This window comes from Phragmites australis, chromosome 2 (assembly GCF_958298935.1).
Source record: "Phragmites australis chromosome 2, lpPhrAust1.1, whole genome shotgun sequence".
NCBI lineage: Eukaryota > Viridiplantae > Streptophyta > Magnoliopsida > Poales > Poaceae > Phragmites > Phragmites australis.
This window is the reverse complement of record NC_084922.1, coordinates 1,001,886-1,026,747: the sequence shown is the minus strand read 5'-3', so window position 1 is coordinate 1,026,747 and position 24,862 is coordinate 1,001,886. Positions and strand designations below refer to the sequence as shown.

The following is a 24,862-nucleotide window of genomic DNA, read 5'->3' as shown; positions in this document are numbered from 1 at the left end:
ATGCGCATCGTGCAGTCCTCATCACGCGCGGAGTGCTCCGCCCTGTGCTGCGCGCCGGACCTGCGTGTCAGTTTGTTGCCGCACCTCGATGCCTCTGGAAGCCGCGCGCGCGCCACTTGCTGCGCATCGTGGAAGCTTCATCGCGCGCAGATCGCTCCGACCGGTCCTTCCTGCGCACCTTGCCCATCGATATCTCTGGAAGCCGCGCGCGTGAGACCTGCTCGCGTCGGGCACGCGTCGGTCAGGCTACCTTCTCCTGCCGGTTGCGTTTTGCCTACTTGGTGATGTGCTCGTTGGTCGATACAATCCTGGGTCCTCCTGCTTTTTCGTCCCTTTCCGTCTTCCTGTTGTTCGCAAGGTCCGGACCTTGGATTCTCAGTGCTGGTTTTTGCTCTCTTGCTTTCGCTTGGTTCCTCTGATTGGTGGATGTGCTTCTATGTGGGATTTTCCTTCTACCATTCTCTTCTTCGTGCTCTTCTGTTTGACTCCGGTTACTGTGGTGATTCCTTCTAAAAATGGCTGCATTTGTGTCGCTTTCGCTGGGAGTGTTTCGGTTGCATTTGTGTCGCTTTTACTGGGAGTGTTTCGGTCATGGACCCTTCGGTTCTCCTTCGCCCCTCGCTCTTCCTTCTTCGCTCCCCCCCCCCTTCTTCCTCGCACTCTTTCACATGTGTGCATACGCGCATCCAGAGATCTGAGCTATTCTTGTTGTTTACTTTGGGAAATCGCTAGATCTATGTTCCTTTTTCTATCGGTGTTTACTCTTTCACATGTGTGCATACGCGCATATAGAGATCTGAGCTATTCTTGTTGTTTACTTTGGAAAATCGCTAGATCTATGTTCCTTTTTCTATCGGTGTTTCGGTTTGTTTGTTCTTCTGTCATTAGAAAGAGGGGACAAGAAAAATATATATAGAGATGATGTTGCTTGTTGTTTTTTTGCTTTTTTTCTTCTCCTGGAATTGGTTCTAAGTGGTTCCTTTCATTGATTTTCCCCATGGTCCTGATTGTTGATTCTTATTTTATCATGGGATTAGTTGATGCATTCTGGCTTGCTTTAACATTTTTATATGCGCTGCTCTGCTATAGCGCACCTCTGCTATATTCTGATTTTGTTTCTTCGATCGCAGCCTCCTTATGATTCACTGACATCTTGCTTGATTATTATTCTTTGTGGTCTTCTTCCCTCCCTCCGGCTCCCCTCAGCTCTTTTTTTTTTAATTCCTTCTGGCTTGTTTTCCTTTGTTTGTTTTCGCTTATTTTTAGTGCCTTTTAAGAGGAACATAATAGGAAAAGGAGCAAATCACTGATATATACAAGTCATCGTGGTTACTCAGTTGATATATTAGTGTCGGCTTATTATACAAGCGGCCATCCTTTCTTTCATGCAGGTGTCTACTTCTTGTAGCTCTTCGCACTCATTGATCCCCGAGTAAATTGTGGTGAGATTGAGCCCCTTTTGCAGGTACGATGTGGCCACTTGCTTGTATCGTTTTTCCAGCGATTTGGTTATTAGCTTGTATGCTGTGTCAGTAATTTGTTCCCAGTGTCGTATATTATATCGCGATCAATATATCAGCATTGTATATGTTAGATTTCACTGCGTTATTATTATTCCTGTTATATAGTTCCTTGGGTTCTATTGCGACAAGGTTTTTTGTTTTCCCATGTTGAATATATCGTCTTCTTTCTTAGAGAGTTGTTACTGTCTGTTATGATCTAGATATTTTTAATCGTGAAAAAAGGTAGCCATGTCCTTGCAATGCCTTATGCCACTTGATTTATATATATACTGTGCGGGCATTTTATTATCCATTAGGTTGTGCATTGTGCTGTCAACTTTTTTTTATAGTGGCAATACTTTTTGTTATTCGTATTGTGCTGGATGTATACAGATTGCACTGGGTGTTTAGACTTCTTGTTTACTATTGCACTATGCCTGGTATTATGTTATAATAACAGTGCTTTTTTATTGTTCCTACTATGATGTATGTATCGCTTAAACAACTGATTATTAGAAAACTTATGCATGAGTTTATTAAGCATTGCCTTTTTTTTAAGACAAAAGAAAAAGAAAGGGCGAGGGAAAAAAAAGAATTTGATATTGACACATCATGCTGCCATCCATGTATTATCCCTGTTATACAGTTCCTTGGATTCTATTGCGACAACGTTTTTGTTTTTCCATGCTGAATATATCGTCTTCTTTCTTAGAGAGTTGCTGCTCTCTGTTATGATCTATATCATATTACGTTACTTAGTCGCTGCGGTACCGAATATTTTTAATTCTGAAAAAAAGGTAGCCACGTTCTTGCAATGGCTTATGCCAGTTGATTTATATGTATACTGTGCGGACATTTTATCAGCCATTAGGTTGTGCATTGTGCTGTCAACTTTTTTTCTATAGTGGTTCCAATACATTGTGCCGCATGGATTATCGATTCATGCATTAAATTATGCTGCCCTTTTATTATCCCTGTTGTGCTGTGGTCCACATTTTACCATGCCAATGCTTTTTGTTATCTGTATTGTGCTGGATGTATACAGATTGCACTGGTTGTTTAGACTTCCTCTTTGCTACTGCGGTATACCTGCTATTATGTTATAATAACAATGTTTTTTCATTTTTTCTTACTATGATATATGTATCACTTAAACAACTGATTATCAGGAATCTTATGCATGACTTTATTAAGCATTGCTTTTTTTTTTTTGCAAAACAAAAGAAAAAGAAAGGGCGAGGGGAAAAAAACAATTTGATATTGGCACACGATGCTGCCATCCATGTAATAATAGTTGATATGCTATATCTATCTCTTATATTGAGGAATGCGATCCAAATTGACACTAAGATTTCTCTTTTTTTTCCCCTATGCTGCTCTCGTTGGTACAGCAAAAGAGTATTGACAGAGGATACATTTTAAACATCTTTCGCTCGCTACTCTTGGTATGTTTCTTTCATCACTGTTATTCACTATTTATTTGCTATCCACTCTATTCTTTCTTGATATTTGAATCAGGCACACAAACATTGCTCTAATTTCATTACCTCATTGCTACGTGTCAATTAAAGTAACAGATATTGTACCTTGTTATACAGACTGTTTATTTGCTATCCACTCTATTCTTCCTTGATATTTGAATCAGGCACACAAATATTGCTCTAATTTCATTACCTCATTGCTACGTGTCAGTTAAAGTAACAGATGTTGTACCTTGTTATACAGGTCTCGAGCCCTTGAAGTTTTTTATATTGTTCCAGCGATATCGAGTTCACTGCACGGTTCAATTAGCTATTTTCTGGTAAGTTCTAGGCCCCTTCCTCCATATTCCTTTATCGTATTATGCTAACATCTTATTAGCGAATGCTTTATTTGCGAGATTATTACTCATGCTTATCTTATGTTTATATCGCATTACGGCTAAGTTTTCTCTTTTTTCCTATGCTGCTCTGGTTGGTGCAGCAAAAGAGTATTGACAGACGATACAATTTAGTCATCTTTCGCTCACTGCTCTTGCCATATTTTCCCCCTAGTGTTAGACACTCTTTATTTGCTATCCACTCTATCCTTGTTTGATATTTGAATAAGACATACAGACGTTGTTCTAATTTCATTATCTGACTACTATGTGGTAATTAAACTAACAGGTATTGTATATTTTTTATACAGGTTTCCAACTGTTGAAGTTTTTAATATTGTTTCGGCGATAACGACCTCACTGCACGGTTCAATTAGCTATTCCTGGTACGATGTAGTCTCCTTGCTCCATCTCCCTGTATCGTGTTATGCAAAGATCTTATTACCAACTGCTTTATATGCGACATTATTACGCATCTTTGTGTTATGCTTATTACATTATGCTAATATAGATTATACAGGAACTGACATGTTTCCCTTTTTTGTTTTATTTTTGTTTTTCCTCCTTAACTTTTATTTTTCCCATTCGCTTTTTCTTCCATCTCTTTTCCATTTGCCCACTGCTTGTTTGTCTATGTGGTTGCGGGAACCAAATTTTTTTCCCAAAAAAAAAACAAATAGATACAATAGTTAGATCAACAACCACTAGCCATATGTTCACTATCGGAGCCTCTTATATTTCCCTCTTGCAAGCTGTCGCGGCTAGATGCCACTTGCCATACACCTCACTACTTTGTGAGCTGGTTGATGATGGAAGTGTGCTTTGCGGAGTAGAAATAGAACTACCCCTGCTGAGTTTCCAAACTGTCCCACGTCGGCTCTTTTTCTGGTCATGTACTAATGTAGAGTGTATGGCTGCTTATGACCGAGCCGCCTTTGAGGCTGTTTGTTGTCTCCAAAGCATATACGGTTTCATAGTGGTTGATTATAATTTTGAAACGTTAGTCCTCTGCGAAAAAAAAAACCGTGTTGCGTTAATTTGTAGAAGCAACAAGTGTAAATGCAACCATTCCATTCAATGCTTTGTAGAGTCATGGCAGCCGTACTGTTTTAAAAAGCAGCTTATGCTACTAGATTTGCTTGTTTAGGTACTGTTTGTAAACTATAATTTCCGTGATTTGTTTTGCATTCTGTGCATATGGCCTGTTGATCATTGTGACAGCATTGATAATTAAATAAGAGGATGCTTACGCTTCCATACCAAAGGTGCAATATTGCTAAGTAGATAACAGGATGCTTATACGCTTCCACACACCAAAAAAATAGGGAAGGAGGAAAAAAACCAAAGGGAAAATAAAAAAAATTATGACCAGAGAAATACAGAAATGGCAACCACAGAAGGCAACAAGGGGAAGCAGGCGAAATGCTAAAAAAAAAAGTAAAAAAACAATTACCTATCTCAGTAACCAGTCTAAGTTGTTGTGCTTGTTTTAATTAATCTTTAATTCCTCTTCTGAACAATCTCGATGTGAATTGATGCTGCACACGCTGGTAGCCGATGGAGACACGCACAACCCAGCCGCATAACACCACCGATGATGTGCCATGTGCGTTAGACATCTTTTCGTTCCATCTTTTGGCTTTTTTAAGAATATTTATTAGATGTTATTCCCAACCTCACCAAGTTGGCCCCCTCCATCACCACCACCTTTCTCGTCCCTCCTTCTGGATCCTATGTCTTGCATGGCTACCACTTTAATGACATCCAGCATCTTCATCTGCTGACCACACGCAACCTAGAAGTGGAGCTCAGAGAAAACAAAGTATGTTTTCTTTCTATTTGTTACTACATATTACAACAGACACAATTATTTTTTTACTAAACATATACATTCATCGTTGGTAAATAGGACGCTCCGAAGAAGTCGCTGCATACCACTGTCCATTAACTCTAAGCGCAGCTGAACGCCGTCATAAGCGTCGCAGACTATTAGACCAACAAAGACTAGCCCTTACAGGTACTTAACAGGAACTTTTAGCACAATAAAATACATTTTGCTACTTATAAGAATACTCTTGTTCACCGTTTCAGTCATGTTTGCTGCCATCTTTTTTAGGACCGTTAAATAACGATAGCGCATCAATAGAATGTGGGCGGTTTAGTCAAGATTATATTGACGCATTAAAAGGTACGACTGCTCATCACCCTATACCATTATTTTCTATACTATTGTTATGTACCTTACTCCTCTCTTCTTATTTCTGTTCCTTCCCCCCACCCACCCCAACCAAAAAAAAAAAAATCCTTGCCCATCTTTTTCCCTCCTCCCTCCACAATTCCCACCCTAAAGAAAAGAAAAGAGAATATCATGCATATTTGAAACACCTTTTATTAGCTAGCTAATCAGGTTTACTTTTCTTTGGCGCTCTACTACGACGTGGCCCTGCAATGGTGCGACATTCATAATATTCCAATATAAAAAATGTCGCTACATAGCTTCTTACCCTCAACGCTCCTATTTTGGATCACCTGATTACGAATGCAGATATTGCCATGCTATATTTTGGCTTGGGGAAAGGGTTAAATCTGACTCATCAATAAGAAACAATAGAATCATCTACAATTCTTGCTGCAAAGGAGGCAAAATTCGTATACCAGCTTTTAGAGACCGCCCTAATCCTCTCAATGTCCTGACCAGATTCAATGGCGATGCTCTTTGCAAAAAATTTATTAAAAATATACGCCAATACAATTGCTTATTCGCCTTTACATCAATGGGAGCACATATAGACCGTTCTATGAATGATGGTCGAGGACCCCCTGTTTTCAAAATCAATGGTCAAGTTCATCATCGCATTGGATCCCTACTTCCACATGATGAAACGCCTCCTAAGTTCATCCAATTATACATATATGATACTGCTAATGAAGTTAGAAATAGATTATCTGCTTTAGATACAGATGAAATGCCCACTCATCCGTTAGATCCAACAATAATTGAAAATTTAATAAAGATGTTAGATAGTCACAACCCATTTGCAATGAAATTTAGGCTTGCTAGAGACAGGCTACAAGAATATGACAACGAGGAATTCATCATTAGAATCATAGGCGCAAGAGAAGGTGATCCAGTGCAATATAATTTACCCACGACTGATCAGCTTGCAATGCTTATTGTTGGTGACTTCACACTAGACACATTCAAGCGAGATATAGTAATACAAGCTCAATCTGGCCAACTGCACCAAATATCTTCGTTACATCCTGCTTTTATGGCACTTCAGTATCCGCTCCTTTTCCCATATGGTGAACGTGGTTTCCAAATTGGAATACCATACAACGACACCAATGCAACTAACAGAAGAGCCCGTGCTAAAATGACAATGCAAGACTACTACCGCTATATGTTTCACTACAAGAAAAATCAACCAAATCCATATCTCTGTTATGGTTCTTTATCCAGTCAGGCAAAAGTTGACAGCCGCGCTTGTATAGACGAAGTAAGATTATGGTTTATTCTTAAGAATCAGAGTAAGCTTAGGATAGAAAACTTACAAGGTATAGCAGATGCTGTTAGTCGCGGTTGCACAGATGGTAATCACGTTGGCAAAACCATACTACCAGCATCACACACTGGTGGTAGACGCTACATGATACAAAATTATCACGACAGTATAGCAATATGTAGAGTATATGGCCCACCAGATTTTTTTATAACATTCACATGTGATTCAAAATGGCCAGAGATTACTGAAGCCCTGCGTTTCGAACCAGGTCAAAAAGCAACAGATAGAGCTGACATTGTTGTGCGAGTGTACAATATGAAGCTCGAGGAGCTTTTAGAAGATATAAAAAAGGGTGTAGTTTTCGGCGGCATTGTTGCAAGTATGTATTACAGTTAAAGCCAATTTCTTCTACCTCCGCCTATGTTTCCTTTCTATTTTCTTACACCTAGGTTGCATCAATACTCATATTGTTTACTCTTTCCCTTATTACCTCGAACGTCGCCGCATGTTGCCAGTTCTACATACTGTCGAGTTCCAGAAACGTGGTCTCCCTCACGCACACATTATTGTATGGGTTTCTCAAGATACTGCACAACCAATGGCTGCATTCATCGATTCATATATAACGGCAGAAATTCCTGATCCAAAAACTGATCCCCTAGGATATGCATTAGTCGCTGAGCATATGACTCATGGCCCTTGTGGTAAAAATCATCGTGATAGTCCATGCATGAAAAACAACAAATGTTCCAAAGGATACCCTAAAGCTTTCCAACCTGAGACTACAATTGATCAAAATGGCTTTGCAATATATAGAAGACAAATCAATGACAGATACATTAAAAAAGGAAATGAAAAGCTGAACAACCAATGGATAGTCCCTTACAACATATACTTGCTTAAAAAATTCCAGGCTCATATCAATGTAGAGTGGTGCAATAAAACTATTTTTATCAAATATCTATTTAAATATGTAACAAAAGGTCCAGATTGTGCCAAAGTATACATTGAAAGAATAAGAAATGGCCAAGATGCACCATACGATAATAACACTCAAACTACAAATGAAGTCAAAGAATATTTGGATTGTCGCTATATTTGTGAGCAAGACGCATGTTGGCGCGTATTTGGATTTGATATTCATAGACACTTTCCAGCGGTAGAAAGACTCCCTGTACATTTGCCACATGAAAATAATATAACATACAATGCCGATGCTGATTTAGCTGATATAGTTTCTCAAGAATTCCTGCGCAAAACCATGTTAACTGAATGGTTCAGTGCTAACCAAATATATCCTCAAGCAAAAAACTTGACATACTGTGAATTCCCTTCAAAGTGGCGGTGGGATGACACATCAAGAATGTGGCAACCTAGGCAACTAGGTTCAAAGATAGGCCGTTTATACTATGTACATCCATCTGTTGGCGAGCGGTATTATCTTAGAATGTTATTAATGATTGTCAAAGGCGCAGAAAGTTATGATGATATTAGAACATACAATGGTATTACACATACAACATTTAAAGAGGCATGCAATTCCCGTGGCCTTCTTGGTGATGATCAAGAATGGTATGATGCTTTTGATGAGGCAGCAACCTGGGCTACTTCTACGCAGCTTAGACAGTTATTTGTTACAATGTTGCTATTTTGTGAGATCAATGACGAATACACATTTTTTGAAAAGGTTTGGCAAACGTTAGCTGATGATATCCAATATAGATTTAGAGAGGCCATTGGTAATCAAAACTATCAAATGCGTGATTCTGATCTAAAAGATTATTTACTTGACGACCTTTCAACCCTAATTGCAAAGAATGGTGGCAGAATTAGAGATTATAACTTACCGCACAAATCAAACAACTTTGAAACAGCGTGTTACAATAGATTCATAGATGAAGAATTATCATATGACATTGATGAACTACAACTTGAATCTGATAGACTAATCTCAGGCCTTAATGATGACCAGAAACATGCTTTTAGACGTATAACAGACGCGGTTCTCAACAATACTCCTGAATTTTTCTTCATCTCTGGCTATGGAGGTACTGGTAAAACCTATTTATGGAATGCCATAGTCACATACTTGCGAGCGCGTAAAAAAATTGTTCTTACAGTTGCTTCTTCTGGTGTTGCATCATTACTATTGCCAGGTGGTAGAACCGCGCATTCCCGATTTAAAATTCCTTGTGATATAGATGATGCAACCATTTGTGATATTAAACGAGGAACTATGCTTGCAGAACTCATTGAAGAAGCCTCATTAATAATTTGGGATGAAGCCTTAATGACACATAGAGCAGCATTTGAAACTTTGGATAGAACCTTTCGAGATCTGCTATCATACCAATCACCACATATAAAACAAATTCCCTTTGGTGGTAAAATTATTGTGCTTGGAGGTGATTTTAGGCAAATCTTACCAGTCATTGAAGGTGGCACTAGGGCACAAATCGTAAATGCAACGATAATTAACTCGCCCCTTTGGAACAACGTTACTATTTTAACATTAACAAAAAATATGAGGCTCCTCTCTTCAAACTTAGAACCGCAGGCTCAACAAGAAATTGCTGAATTTAGCAAATGGGTGCTAGACCTGGGTGAAGGCAAATTAGAGGCAGCAGCACATGAAGGTGAACTAGAGCCGACATGGATAAAAAATACCTCAAGAGCTATTGCTCATAACCAATGATGATAAAATCACTTGCTTAGTTGATGCTGTATACACAGACCTAAAGAAAAACTATTCTGATATTGGATACCTTCGTGCAAGGGCTATTCTAACTCCAACAAATGAATTGTCTGATCAAATCAACACACATATAGTATCACTTATTTCCAGTGATGAAAAAGAATACTTAAGCTGCGACAAAATATCCAAAGCACAGGTTGTCCACGATTCATATGACCTATTGTATCCCATTGAATTTTTGAACTCATTGAATGGAAACAATTTCCCACAACATAAATTGAATCTTAAAAAAGGAGTACCAATAATGTTGCTTCGCAATTTAAACCAATCTGGTGGTCTATGCAATGGAACATGTTTAATAGTTACAAATATGGGTGATATGATTATTGAAGCACAGATAATAACTGGTACTCACACAGATCAAACTGTATTGATCCCCCGCATTTCTTTAACACTAAAAAATCCTAAATTGCCTTTTATACTTGAACGTCGCCAATTTCCTATAAAAATATGCTATGCTATGACTATAAATAAAAGTCAGTGTCAAACACTGGATACAGTAGGCGTTTACCTAAGAAAACCTGTATTTACTCATGGTCAATTATATGTCGCAGTATCTCGCGTTACTTCAAAACGTGGCCTGAAAATACTAATTCAAGATGACGATGGGGACTGCAGTGCCACAACATGCAATATAGTTTACAAAGAAGTATTGACATATATTAATAAAACGAGCATATATTTTGCATAGCGAAGAAAGCGAAAAAGGACAAACACACAGCAAACGCTCAAGAGAAGAAAAAAAGCAGACTTATCCCTCTCCCACCACGCATAAAAGGTAGCTTTGCATGAAAACTGAACCTTACTATGATTCTTATCTACAATTGTATATTGCAGCATCGTAAATTAAATAACAAGCTATTTTTATATATACAACTACTGATCCAGCAAACATTGGCCTCGACAAATATTTATAAAGCAATATTCTTCAACCATGCCTGTTCTTTATATTTACTTGCTGCACATAATTTGTATTCATTAGTTATTACAGCACAATTATTATAATCTTATGTTTTCAATGATGTTTAACCTACAGGCCTTCACTATGGCATTTGATCTGCTTCCCACACTACACCCAAAATCCAAACACTAGGTGATTTGTGTACGCGTTTCGCGTAAATGGGAATATCGTGGTGGCACTGATGATGGCCCTATACTGCACGTGGATCTTGTTCTTGCAGATGAAAAGGTGACAACACATTCTATTACATGTTCAGCACACTGTTTCTACCATATGATTTCCCATACTCTTTATCTACCATTTTAGTCGAATATATGTGCGAGGTTTAGAATCATTGCTTAACACTTAGATTATTTCCATAACATTTATAGATAAAATAACCATATGCTTTTACATAATCAGCACACTTTTCTACCACACAATTGACCGCTCCTTTTACCTACGATTATAATTGAATGTATATGCACGTTCTAAAACGATTTATCAGCAATTTGCATCACTTAGAACAGATCTGAAAATAAAATAAAATGGCGGCTTTCCCAGCACACCTAATTCTAAAACATATACTAAAACTACTTTAGGAGCCTCTTTAAGATACATAAACATTTTCACCAACAATGTGCAGATCCTATTGAATTATATCATTTCCTCAATGTTTTTATGCATATAATATCTTGAACGCCTTTCTTTTACAGAATTAAAATGACTTGGGTTACAAATTTCATTAGATATTACTAGCTTCAAAAAATGTATCAAATCAATTCCCTCTCCGCAGCTAGCTTTTTTTTTAATCAACTCTTTTATAAATACTCTTAAAAAAAAAAAGAAACAGCGTGTTTACATCGCTGAATACATACTATTTTTTACCACGCTTTCTAATATTGGAAACACACTATTTTTCTTAGACCACAAAAATTTATTATCATATCATTGTAGCAACTGTACTCACACATGATACGCTTTAAACTGGCTACACTAATACACTATTTTACAAGAAGGAGCAAAGAGGAAACCTTCAACTTCAGAAGCGACTAAATTCTAGGGGCTTAAAATTTCGCTGTACTCCACACTATTAATTAACGCTAATTAAAACAAACCATAATCACAGATTAAAACGTTGGATATAAAAATGTAGCAACAGCAAAAAAATCAACTCTTGCTCATAATTACAATATTAACAAGGAAACTTTTCATGATTTAAAAATATGCCAACAGGAATGATAAATGTTTCGTTATGGTTGAATAGTGTCACGCCAATTTGCAACTTCCATGGTATTAACAGTGTTCTTTCCAAGCAACTTCTACCACTAGACTTGCTTATCTAATTAGCTTTTGTATTCCACAATTCTTTCTATTTGTTTCATATGTTATGCAAACCGACTCTTGTTCGTAGTTATAATACTGACAAACAAATAACAAAATCCTAGGTTGTGCTTCATACTATACCGCAACAATATTTTTTTGGTAATCACTATTGTTATCCTACATATATCACCTTATATTTTAGATGTTTTTTTTACCTCTATACATTAAAATCTTTTACTTCTCTTTCATGTGTTAGGAAGTTACCGCATGGCTTAGATCATCATTTACAATAAAATGTAACTTCCTTCTATTGTAATCCCTAAATAATTTCCCCATAGCAACATTGCATAGAAAACTTTATGTCTGGCAATCTTATGCATTCCCTTTTTTAACTTTTCCTCTCTCTCTCTCTCTCTCTCTCTCTCTCTCTCTCTCTCTCTCTCTCTCTCTCTCTCTAGCTGCCTATCACACCATACTGCTATGCATAGTATAGCAATGGAGAAAATATTTCTACCAATCATACTATGAAATGATGCTTATTATATTTATTACATGTTAGTTAAAAAATGCAACCGTATAGTATTTCTTGTCATCTTATTTGAAAACTTTCTCATATGAAAGCACAAAATTATTCTTCTCCCTACAATGAAACTCATACGAATCACAAAAATATGATATCTTAATAAATTATCAGGCTTCGAGAAATAACCCCATTTGCTCCTTCTGCCATAAATAATCCTCCTAAACAATTATTAGAACCTCCAGATCCATTACCTCTGAATCAAACAGAGAGAAACTTTCACTACCTTACACTTTTCCTCTCTTTACCTACAAATAGACAATAGCAAAAATATATTATTACTATAGCAAGGAAGTATACTCTATCCATTTTTAGACTGTCATTTGATTCTATCCTCTGCAGCAAAAACACTACAGATATAAAAAACATAGCAACAGCAACAATATGCAAAATATAAACAACCCATGATTACAAAAAACGAAGAAACTATAACTGTTGCTTACAAAACAATTTCATATTAGCCTGATCCAAAAAATTAAAAAAATGAAAAAAGCAAACTTTTCATTGCCTTCTATGACAGTTACGCAACTTAGCATACTTCTTTACATATTTTGCATGTTGTTGCAGCACACATATGAATGTACCTTTCACAACAATCATCATTCGATTTGCACAGATAGTTTTAAAATGCTTCCTTGATACTTTAACTCCCTACTGTAACTTTGGACACACAGGGGAATGCCATCTATGCTGAAATACCTAACTCTGAGGTTGACACTAAAAGCACTTTGATCCAAGAGGGCGGCACCTATATAATCAGCCGCTTCAGAGTATCGAAGGCTAAATCCCTGTACAGGCCCGTTGATGGACCATACATGATAGAACTCACCTGCTTCACCAAGATAACACCGGCAAAAGAAGTGACAGAAACATTTCCAGCATATATTTACAAACTTACAACAATCAGTGACCTACGAAGCCATGCTGGTGAGAACAAAATTTTTTTAGCTCAGTATTTTAGTATCTACAAACCAATGATTTTATCTCTTGACTTTTCTTACAAGAATTTGACAAATTGGTATGCCAACTGCTTCAGATGTCCTTGGCATAATCACTGCTGTTTCTGACACGCGCTTGGTGCAGCTTCCAAACCAAACAAAGCCAACTTTAAACAGAGATGTGATGCTCAAGGATCTCAGGTAACCAATTTGCCCTTTACACTTTATATGTCGATTCCTCAACTGGTGCACCACAAATACAGCCAATGAAGATACAAAAAAAAAAACCCTCTTTCTTTGCAGCAGCGCCGAAATCAAATTGACTTTATGGGGGCAGCGAGCCACTGAATTCAACATTGATGAAGTTTACAATGAAGAAGAAACTACCCCAATTATCGTCCTTATTGTTGGCACCCTTATGAAAACATACAGAGGTAAACACGATTTAGGTCTTAAGGAAAATTGCTACTTGAAAATCATATAATACTGCTTTTAATTGCTTTATTTAAACAGGAGAAGAATATCTAAGTGGGAACACTGCATGTCGGTGGTATTTCAATCCTACAATTCCAGAGGCCAAAGAATTTTACAGCAGGTATGCAATGCTACTATCAGTAGACATAATCCTGTAACATCATGATATCACTTTAGCTTCCACTTTTCATCACATATTTAACACATTTGTTCAAACACATGAGTGCCCAGTATTGCAAATCACCGATTGCCAATCAATCGTATCGCTGCTCCTCCGCAAGAAAAAACATCACTGCGAGCACCACTTCAGCTAGAAGATAAATATCTCAGTGATTTAGAAGCAATCGATCCATACGACTTCCCGGTACACAACATGGATTTTATAATTCTCCCTACCTATTCGCAGTCATTCTCCCTACCATAATACTAACACCTATCTCTCAACAACACAACGCAACTAATTTTGCTTCTACTATTACATCTGTCTTTTAACAATCACTAACTAATTACAACAACAGGAAGGTGGATGCCGTTGTACTGTGACTATCAGTCACTTGATCCTAACGAGTCCCTGGTGGTTTCCATCATGTAATAGATGCAGTAGAGCCTGCATGCCAGATAGCGACGGTTACAAATGCAATACATGCTCTTGCACAGGATACCGATTCAAGTAAGCAGCTTTTCCCTTTTCTTTGCATACAAATAAAAGGTCAATTATTAATACACTATGCCAATCGATTTTGCACAGGTACAGGCTGTGCTTCATTGCAAATGATGGCACAGCTGAGGCTGAAATGATAGCTTTTGGAGAGGTTGGGCGCCGCATTGTAGGCAAACCAGTCCAACAACTGCTGCGAACAGCGAGATTTGCAAGTGACACCCCACCAGACATTGCAGGCATAGTATCCTTGAAATTTACTTTTGGAATTACCTTAACAGAACAAATTTATTACAACCCCCACAAATCATACCAAATTAATTCTGTCATTACCGCCTATGGAAAACAGCACACACTTCAATACACAAAAAGCCACGAGCATAGATGCTCATCATCTTCCCAACAACCACTGTATCTGTTAGCTCATCCAACATCATCAACAACCCAGGCAACATCTCAAACACAGTCATCCAATCGATCCTTATGCCATTAATCTTGTTCCAACCACACAATCTGGATCAAGAGATACTGCGTCTCCATCACAAGAACCAATTGAAAAAACAAGTGCCAAAGCCACACCAGGAAACACTGTAAGTATACATTTCTTACCAAAGTCTACTAAGCATACATACAAACACATACAATATTATCTTATTATCATCTAATCATACTATATATTGAATTGATATTGCAGACGCCTCCACCTTCACTATCACAAGATGAATCCCCACTCAAAAAAACTGAATTCCTGTATCTACTGACTGCCAATACGTACAAAGTGAAAATATTTATAAACCTATTATATGATATCCTAATTACTTATCTATTCAACATGCAGAGACACTACCACTGCGGCTAAACACTCTGCTACCCGCAAGAGACTATTCCAAGACAGCACAGATACTTCAAAAATGGTACACTTCAAACTCCCAAAACTAACACATTGCATTCTTTTCATTCTAACATTCTAATTGCTAATAAACAAACTACCTTCAAAGCTATTTATTATTTTCAGAACATTCACAATTAGTAGTCTTTGCTTATAATTTTTAACATTCAATTAATTTATTTCATATGCTATGTAAACTGCTTCTTGCTCATGATTATAACACTACCAAATAACTAATGATACCCTAAACTACACCTGATGCTGTATTACAAAAAAGTTTTTTTTAAAAAAAAATCCTCACTGTTGTGCCACATATGTCATCTTATATTTTTGGATGTTTCTTCATACTCTATATATCATAACCCTTTTGTTCTCTTTCACATGTTAGAAAATTGCCACATAGCTTAGAACATTATTTACAAACAAACCATATGAACATCAACAACAACCTTTGCTAAAATCACAGTTGATACCACCTATCCTGGTGCCAGATCACCGCATCCTGTATCTAGCATCTTGATTAACAAAAAAAAAATCAATGTGCATATAGGCAGAGACCATCTGAAATCCTTAAAATCTTCATAAGGTTTGTCCTTAATGCATAGTTGGCTTATTTGTATGGAAGAATTTTCAAAATATTGAATAGCAAAACATACAATACTAGAACTACAATACCATAACTGGTAATCACTCAAATATAAGTTCAAAGAAAAATTACAAACGAACAATATGAACATCAACAACAATCTTTGCTAAAACCATACCTGATACCACTTATCCTGGTGTCAAATCACCATACATGTATCTAGCATCGTCATCAACACAAAAAACCAAAAATCAATGCCTATACAGGCACAGACCATCTCAAATCCTTAAAACCTTCATACAACTTATCCTTAATGCATAGTTGAGTTATTTCCATGAAAGAATTTTCAGAATATTAAATAGCAAGAGATACAATATTAGAACTACAATGGCATAGCTGCTGATCACTGAAATACAACTTCAAGCAAAAAATACACTACAAACCTTGCCACAAGATTAGTTCACTGCTAAATTTTCCTGATTCTAAATTAACCAACGGTGGAACACACTGTTACTATCAACTTCTATATTCTTCCATAATTCGATGAAAGCCGTTAAAACATACTAGCTTTGCCAATCCAACCACAAGTTTTTCTTTTACTATATTTCAATGGTAAAATAGTTAACCATGTGACATCATTTAAATACCAAAACAGCATCTATTATTATCTACAGACTCATAATAGTTTATCTATCTTAGCTACAGACTAAAACCGCGGTTTCAAAACAATATAAACGCTAACAACTGCACAATAAAGATAAACAAATGCTTCTCACACATAGCAAAATAACATAGAGACCTTATCATCAATCTTATGCATGATATTACTAACCAATTTTTTGCCCTTTGTTGCTGTTACTGCAAACTACTATTCATACTTTACCAATTGACATAATACTTCTAACAGCTATATTATGGAATCATGCTTGTTATGTTTGTTGCATCACACACACAAACCAGCTACTGTCTAATGTTTTTCCCCCATACTAGACAGCTTCCCATATAAAAGTGCTAAACTATTCCGTTGCATATAATAAACATCATCAACAAAGGGAAAAAAGGATAAAATAGGCTAATAAGCTGTCAATTCTACAAAAATTACCTCATTTTTTGCTTCTCCTACAGACAGCCCTCCTAAACAATTATTAGAGCCTCCAAATCCATTAGCTTTCAACCATACTTAAAAATTACTCTTACACCAGACTACAACAAACTTTATACTCCTATTAGGTGCCTCATCCCTCTAGAAATAATTAAAAAAAAAGCTTTCACTTCATACACTTACACACAAACAAAACAAAAAATAAAATAAAAACCTAAAACTTTCACTGCCTTACATTTTTCCTTTCTTTATCACTGCAACAACCAATTACTCTCTATGAATTTATGTTACATTCAATTCTATTCCCATACTTTTTCACACCTACATCTCTCTATTTTTTTAACTTCCTGTTTCCTTGCCTAGGAGGACAGCCACACCCGCAAAAAGACCAAGAATGACACTCCAAAACCAACAGCCGATCCATTTGCTTCACACACGCAGAAAAACAATACTTGAAGGTAAATTCCAGCTACATGCCATTTTTTAACATCCACTGTCTTACAACTGGCACAAATAAAAAGCTGCTGATTCTTCCACTTCCAATTCCAGGCACAACGAGCACCTTTTGGCTTTTGAAGCACTGCTGGTCTTTTGCCACACAATGAAGCACCATCTTCTCCCTTTTTGCTCAAGCTTTTGAAACTGTGTTAACCAGCCTGTTGATCTGTCAAACACTGAAACAATGCTGCAATTACCTTTCATGTAATATACTCATGTAGATGGTACTAAGACATCCATGTACACCTATAACAAAATACTCACATCAGGATCCCACCGGCTTCTTCCAGCCATAATCATGTACAGCTACATAATGTATAATCGGCTTGCACCAACATCTGAACACCAATGCTGCTCTTGTAACTCTACACAATTACTGTCAGAAAATACTTATGCGCTATTGTAAAAAAAAACAGCATATAAAAAAATATAAAGGTTCACACTTCCCAGCACTGCTACTGCTCGCGCGCGAGGGCGCGCGCAAATCACTAGTTGTTATGATGATGTCCTGGGGACATTGTAAGACAGGAACATCATTGTTACATTATCCATCGCATAGTCTATCATACTGGATTTAATAAAAATAGGTTCTTGCGCTAAAAGTGATGGTTTACGAAAATTTTTCTTTCGCGCTATCGTGTGATGCATCGAATAGTGTTTACATTGGAGCTGAACATCTATTTAATAACTTCGAATATCCATTCTTTAAATCTTGGCTCTGCCACCAGCGTGTTGTCGAGTTCCTGGACAAATTCGCATCCACCTCACAAGTTGTTGGACCTCCTGTGCAATTTACTCGATTCAATATGTATCAGGTTCTTGGTCATCTACTCATCTTGCCTCCTGCAGTTGGATGTCTAGGGCCGTGGCATGAGATTTCATTTCACGCTAAATCCATGTACCCGGGAATAGACAGTGCTGCAGCTTTTCGTATATGCGTTCTTTGGCAAAATCGACTAACAATTTCTGTTGTACCTACTGGATTCATGATGGAAGATCGAGCACTTGAAATTTTAAGGCCACCTTGTAACAGAAATCTTGAAGTAACACATGTTCCATCATGCAATTTCCGCCGACTTAACAGAAAGAACAAATGGTTCATCTGAATTTGGATAAAATGGACGTGAGGAATATTTTCCTAGAGCTAGTAGCACTAAATTCAGAATTGCACCGAGTAAAACAAAATGATTAGATTTTATAAAACTACAAGTATTTTGATATAAATGTGACAGAACTATAATTTATTTGACATGTATCACATGCCTACAAGTATTTTGACACAAGTTACCAAAAGCTACAACTCTATAGCGAGTCCTATAACTGACACCATGGGCTCATATGTCAGTCTAAGAGGCAAGAAACTGTCTCATTCACTCCGCGCCACGCAATCCATCCGAGGTATACGCCGACGTGGGAGCTGCCCACATAGTCGTCCTTGGGCTGCCATCATATTTTTGTTTTCTGGCCCGCTAGCACATAGTCGTCCCTGGCGCGAGCAGGCTATGCAGGAAGGTGCCACATTAGCGTCTAGCTCAAATGGATCGCGTCGCGTGGAGCAAATGGAGCGGTTACTTGCCTTTGAGACTAACATGTGGATCTATAATGTCAGTTACAAGTCTCGTTATAAAGTTGTAGTTTTTGATATTTATATTAAAATTTTATAGTTTTATGATACGTATAAAAAAATTATAGTTACGTGATACTTATATCAAAACACTCATAGTTTTATAAAATTTACTCAAGCAAAGTTCCCCGTTTTATTTATAAGTCCAAACTGACATAGACGCAAAGGCTTTCCTTCCTGCCACGAAGCAAAAAGGGTACCCCGAAACAAGACGGGGACGTCTGGCCCAGCTCCGCCTGTCTTTTTCCAGTCCTTCAAAAAAATGGCCGCCGCCGCCGTTCTTCTCCGCGCCGCCCTCCGGCGGAGCCGTCCGGTCGCCGCTGCCTTCCTGCTCCACCGCCCCCTCCCCTATGCTCGAGGCCTCCATCCTCCTCCGCCTCTTGGTAAGGCCCGTTTCCTCTCCCGAGCGTAACCCCTAAACCCTCCTCTTCTCACTGCCTGCCCCCTAACGCAGGGCGTGCTCTTCCTCCCCTCCCGAGGCTTCCGTTCTCCGCCGCCTTCGGCTACTCCACCGCAGCTGAGGAGTCGGCGGCACCCGCGAGGCCCAAGGGCAAGGCCAGGAAGAACCCCATGAAGCAGTCGCGCGTCGACTTCACCAAGGTGGACGCCGCGCTTCTCCCCACCGTCATACTCGTCGGCCGCCCCAACGTCGGCAAGTCCGCACTCTTCAACCGGTGAGAGACGCGAGGGCCTTCGAGTTATTCGTTGTAGTTTCCTTGCAGCTCCATGGGGCGGCATTTCCACGAACACCTTGAAGTCACCTCGTTTTCTTAGATCTCCATATCGGACCACTATCACAAGCACCTTTTCGAGTATGCCTGATTCAATACAGCTTCAGACTGCATACGCCTTCAGGCAGTTTTCTGTCAGCTTGCACAGGCACAAACATGTCTCCACCACAATGTGCTTTGATCCTCTGATATAGCGGCTAGCTTTTTCCATGGACATTAATACTATGACATATTGGCGAAAGTTATTTATGTCATGCTGTGTTTATACACTTATATTTTAGGATTGCTTATTGCATTATTTGTCATTATCTTCACTCTCAAAATTTTTGGTTTGAATCGAAAAGTTTCAACGTTTGTAATTAGATTTATACGGAGGAGGGAGGCATTGGTGTACAATACACCTGGGGATCATGTCACTCGTGATATTCGTGAAGGAATTGCCAAGCTCGGAGATCTCCGTTTCCGTGTGCTTGACTCAGCTGGACTCGAGACAGCAGCGACATCTGGGAGCATCCTCTCTCGGACAGCTGACATGACAGGCAACGTGTTGGCTAGGGCTCAGTTTGCCATTTTCTTGATTGATGTGAGGTGAGTGGGATATTGCTTGTTATTGTCATGGAGTAAGGCGAAGATGTTTTACTTGTTGCCTAGTAAAAATTCACTTGTCATTGAAGGGATGGCCTACAACCTCTGGATCTTGAGGTTGGGCAATGGTTGCGTAAGCATGCATCTGGGATACATACCCTAGTCGCAATGAACAAGTCTGAATCACTTGATGAGCATGGAGTTCTGACTGCGGCTGCTGGAGAAGCACACAGATTGGGTCTTGGTGATCCAGTTGCAATATCTGCAGAGACAGGCCTGGGGATGGCAGAACTTTATGAGATACTCAGGCCATTGTTTGAGGAGTACATGTTTCAGCTTCCGAACAGTAAGTCTGTAGCAGTATATGCGATGGTTAGGCACATAAATAATTTGTTTTGATCTTCAGTAAGCAAGTGCTATATTTTCTTTGGCCAAGCATCCTTGTTGTCGTCTATTGTTATACTGATTGAAGAAAATAATACAAAATTTACCAGCGTGAACAATCAGTATTAGCAGATGTAAGATTTTGGTTAGGTATCAAGGCACTTTAAAAAATATATAATAGCTTCCTCTATAAATCTCTATCCATTTCAGTTCCATTCATGTAGATGTGATGTCTTGAAATAACTACCACTTTGGGAGAGTGAATATGCTTCTGGTTTATTGTACATGTTCTGTAGCTCAGCAACCAATTAAGTGAGTTGGATGGAGGAATCTGCGCATTATGAATCAGTGACCAGTGGCTATTGAACTTTTGAGGCAGAAATCTTCTGTCTCCTTTTAAAATGCTTTACTTTTCTCTAGCAATAAGAGAAACATACAACTCTATAACATTAGTGATATAGAGGGGCCCCATGCTGTCAGCCTCAAACATAATATTAATGGTTTACACTAACATGTAATAGATGGACTCAACCAAGATGACCCTGCTTTGGGGGCTAAAACTGAGGCCCATGAAGGTGACGAAAGCAAGTTACCTTTGCAGTTAGCAATTGTGGGACGTCCTAATGTGGGGAAGTCTACCCTTCTGAATACCTTGTTGCAAGAACAAAGAGTTCTGGTTGGTCCAGAGGCAGGCTTAACAAGGGACTCGATTCGGGCTCAGTTTCAGTTTGACAACCGAACTGTATATTTGGTAAGTTCACTATATCTACGAGTTTTTTTTTTTTTTTTGCACCACCCTATATACTTTTGTGAATATTAGTGGTGATATGTGCTGTAATGACACTTGCAGCATGGAAAACTAAGTCATGCTTAGTTTGTCTGCATAGTAACTTGTAACTATCTTTTGTAACAAGTCTTATTACTAATAAAAAAAATTCGACCTATGGGGGAAGATAGCCCACCATGGCATCGCATTTAAAGGTCGAGAAAATGCACCGAAGGCCGGCTACCTAGGGGCATCTTTGAAAGCGACTTCACAACCACCTAGGACCACGCTGAAAGCGATACACAATGAGGCTCCTTTTTTTTGTGAGAACCATGGTTCGAGCCCTGGTTGGTAGCACCAACTATTGGGTGACTTACCACCATGCTACTAGCACATTCTCAAGTCTTATTACTAATTACCATGACAATAAAGAACTCTCAACTGTGCTCATTTTCTGTCCTGCCTAGTGTGCATTTTCACCTCTTTTATTGACTCGCGCAACATTCAGTCTAAGTTCTAGGTGTCGTGGTCCTAGAATTTTCTTTGGCTCATCCCCGCTCATTATTACATTGCTTTGTTTAAGCTATTGAGTGGCATAGTGTTCATGCAATCTGCCTCTGCATGAATAGTGGTCTAATCATTTTATTCCTTTTCTGTAATGCAGGTGGACACCGCAGGTTGGATGGAAAGACCAGGAAAGGAGAAAGGGCCAGCATCTTTGAGTGTGGTGCAGTCAAGAAAGAACTTGATGAGGGCTCACATTGTTGCTCTTGTGCTGGATGCAGAAAAGGTACTTATTTTCATTTTGATGTGCAGGGCCAGTCACTTGTAAAGTTCTGATTTAGCACACTTCCTCTTATGTGGTTAGGCGAAAGTATATATAAGCTCGATGTTCTTGTGCCAGTCCCATGTCAAATTAATGAGCATTAGTAGCAACCTCGATGTTTGTGTTCACTGCAGTGGTCTGATTCTGCTGATGTCTTAATGCATGTTCAATGACATTTGAATTATAATGGTTGGTCCCGTGATAAAGCTCTATGAATGTGTAGATTGCAAAGTCCAAGAGTAGCATGAATCATGCAGAAGTTGTGATAGCACGGCAAGCAATAGAAGAGGGCCGTGGACTCGTTGTGATTGTCAATAAAATGGATCTCCTTAGAGATAACCAACTGTTGTTTGACAAGGTGATGGATGCTGTTCCTAGAGAAATTCAGACAGTCATTCCTCAGGTAACTGTTATTTTTTTTGTTAGTTCATAATATTCTGGTCTTCAGCCTTGAAGACACACATATGATTAAAAGTCACAATGGGTTTACTACTATTTCTCTAGAACAGAACTGTTAAATGGTAATATGAATGCTCGGTTACTGGCTGCGTGAATATTGGTAACTTTTGACCATATGGGATTTCTCTCAAAACCATAATTTAGAAAATTGTAAATTATATTGGGACCTTATATTCCAAGTTAACCTTGTTTTCCTCAGTAGTTGATGAGGCTTTTCTTCGATGAACTTGATACCTTGTTGGTTATCTTGGATGCAAATCTTTATTTTGTTTACTGATGACCCTATGGGGTTATATAGAACCAATCTTATTTTGGTGATCAGTGCAGATGCAGATGCTTAGTATGTTTACTGATGGAGTGGTGGATCAGTCATCTTCCTGTTCCTCGATTGACAAAGCCACTTGAATTGTTTTCACATTGTGTTTGTTCGTTTAAATTTCTTGGTTATTGGCTTATTTTTCATTCTTTCCGCATCGTGTTGCATATATGCTCCCTCTTAACTAGATCAACCAAATGTTTTTGTTTCACCAAAAAGAAAGAACTGCTACATCCTGGAATATGTTGATTTGCTTCATGTTTTTATAGAGTGCCAAATGACAAAATGCTAAAATCTATTCTTTTTTTTGGCAGGTTACAGGAATACCGGTTGTTTTTGTGTCAGCATTGGAGGGCAGGGGGCGGGTTGCTGTTATGCTCCAGGTTATTGACACTTATGAGAAGTGGTGTTTAAGATTGTCAACCTCACGGCTCAACCGTTGGTTGCGTAAGGTAAACCCTAAGCTCACAATAGTGTTCCCGTGTCTATCATTTGCTTGCTTTGACTTCATCATGTTTATATGCTTGAACTGTGGTCATTCATGTCATGCAACCATTCACATTTCTTGATTATTGCGTTTAATGCCTTGTGACAGGTTATGAGTAGACATTCCTGGAAAGACTCAGCCACACAGCCAAAAGTTAAGTACTTCACTCAAGTGAAAGCACGGCCACCAACATTTGTTGCCTTTATGAGTGGGAAGGCTCAGCTATCCGATACAGATATCAGGTTCTTGACAAAATCTCTCAAGGAAGATTTCAACATTGGGGGAATACCAATCCGGATAGTCCAGCGTTCTATTCCAAGAAAAGCGTCTGCAAAGAGCAATATTAGGAATGCTGGGCCTAGGATTGCCAGGATGAAAACAGACAAAAGATCAACGATATCCGATCCCACTCAATCATAGAGGGCGTACCTGCCACATCATCAGGCGACCCTGCAGATGGAAGCTATGTTTTGTGTTTGAATTATATGCCCCAGGTGATGGATGTTGAACTAGCAGAGGAAACAGAAAGTGCTGAGTTTCAATCAAGACATGTGGAAAGAGGAAATCACTTTTCTATCCACATGAAAGTGACACAAACACGTTAGCAATTCGGCTGCCCGAATGTTCAAAAAAAAAAAAAAAAGAATGACCGCAAGTAACAAGCCTAGCAATCTGACCGTGGAGGAAAACCTACCTTTTATGAGCAAAGAGCAAAGGTGGGCAGCCTCAGTTCTAGTGTTTCCAAGGAAGGCAACGCTTTTCAGCATCGGGAGCAAGGCGGTAACTTTGAGCTTCACGTTCTTTTGGATCAGACAAAATGATGATCTCGTGGATTCTCCTATTTTGTACAGAAAATAGATAAGAATAATCTCTGATGGCAACCAAAGAGGCTTGCTGATTATTATCAAACAGTATCAACGCGATTCCGGAAGAAGATCCTCTAATTTTCTGTTTTTTCAAAGCAATCCTCTAATTGCTATAATTCTGCTCCTGATGGATGCCAATTCTTATATCCTTTTTGTGACAGCACTGACATTTGCTATGTTTAAAGTTTCACATTTGGTCTAAAGAG

At 38.5% G+C, this 24,862-nt stretch overlaps 1 protein-coding gene and 1 long non-coding RNA gene across 2 annotated transcripts; one reads left to right on the top strand and one right to left on the bottom strand.

Annotated features, from left to right (window-relative positions):
• Positions 1-17,573: 17,573 nt before the first annotated feature.
• Positions 17,574-18,020, bottom strand: LOC133909740 (uncharacterized). The gene is made up of 2 exons (XR_009908431.1): positions 17,877-18,020; positions 17,574-17,788 (listed from the first exon to the last, which is right to left on the bottom strand). It is a non-coding gene; the product is annotated as an uncharacterized LOC133909740 (long non-coding RNA).
• A 1,395-nt stretch (positions 18,021-19,415) lies between these two features.
• Positions 19,416-24,859, top strand: LOC133892545 (uncharacterized). Its single transcript, XM_062333398.1, has 9 exons — positions 19,416-19,619; positions 19,691-19,910; positions 20,331-20,555; positions 20,642-20,898; positions 21,458-21,687; positions 22,367-22,492; positions 22,752-22,931; positions 23,618-23,755; positions 23,899-24,859. Exons 1-9 carry the CDS (start codon positions 19,499-19,501, stop codon positions 24,208-24,210), a joined length of 1,809 nt encoding a protein of 602 aa, XP_062189382.1. The 5' UTR covers positions 19,416-19,498; the 3' UTR covers positions 24,211-24,859.
• The last annotated feature ends 3 nt before the right edge of the window (positions 24,860-24,862 follow it).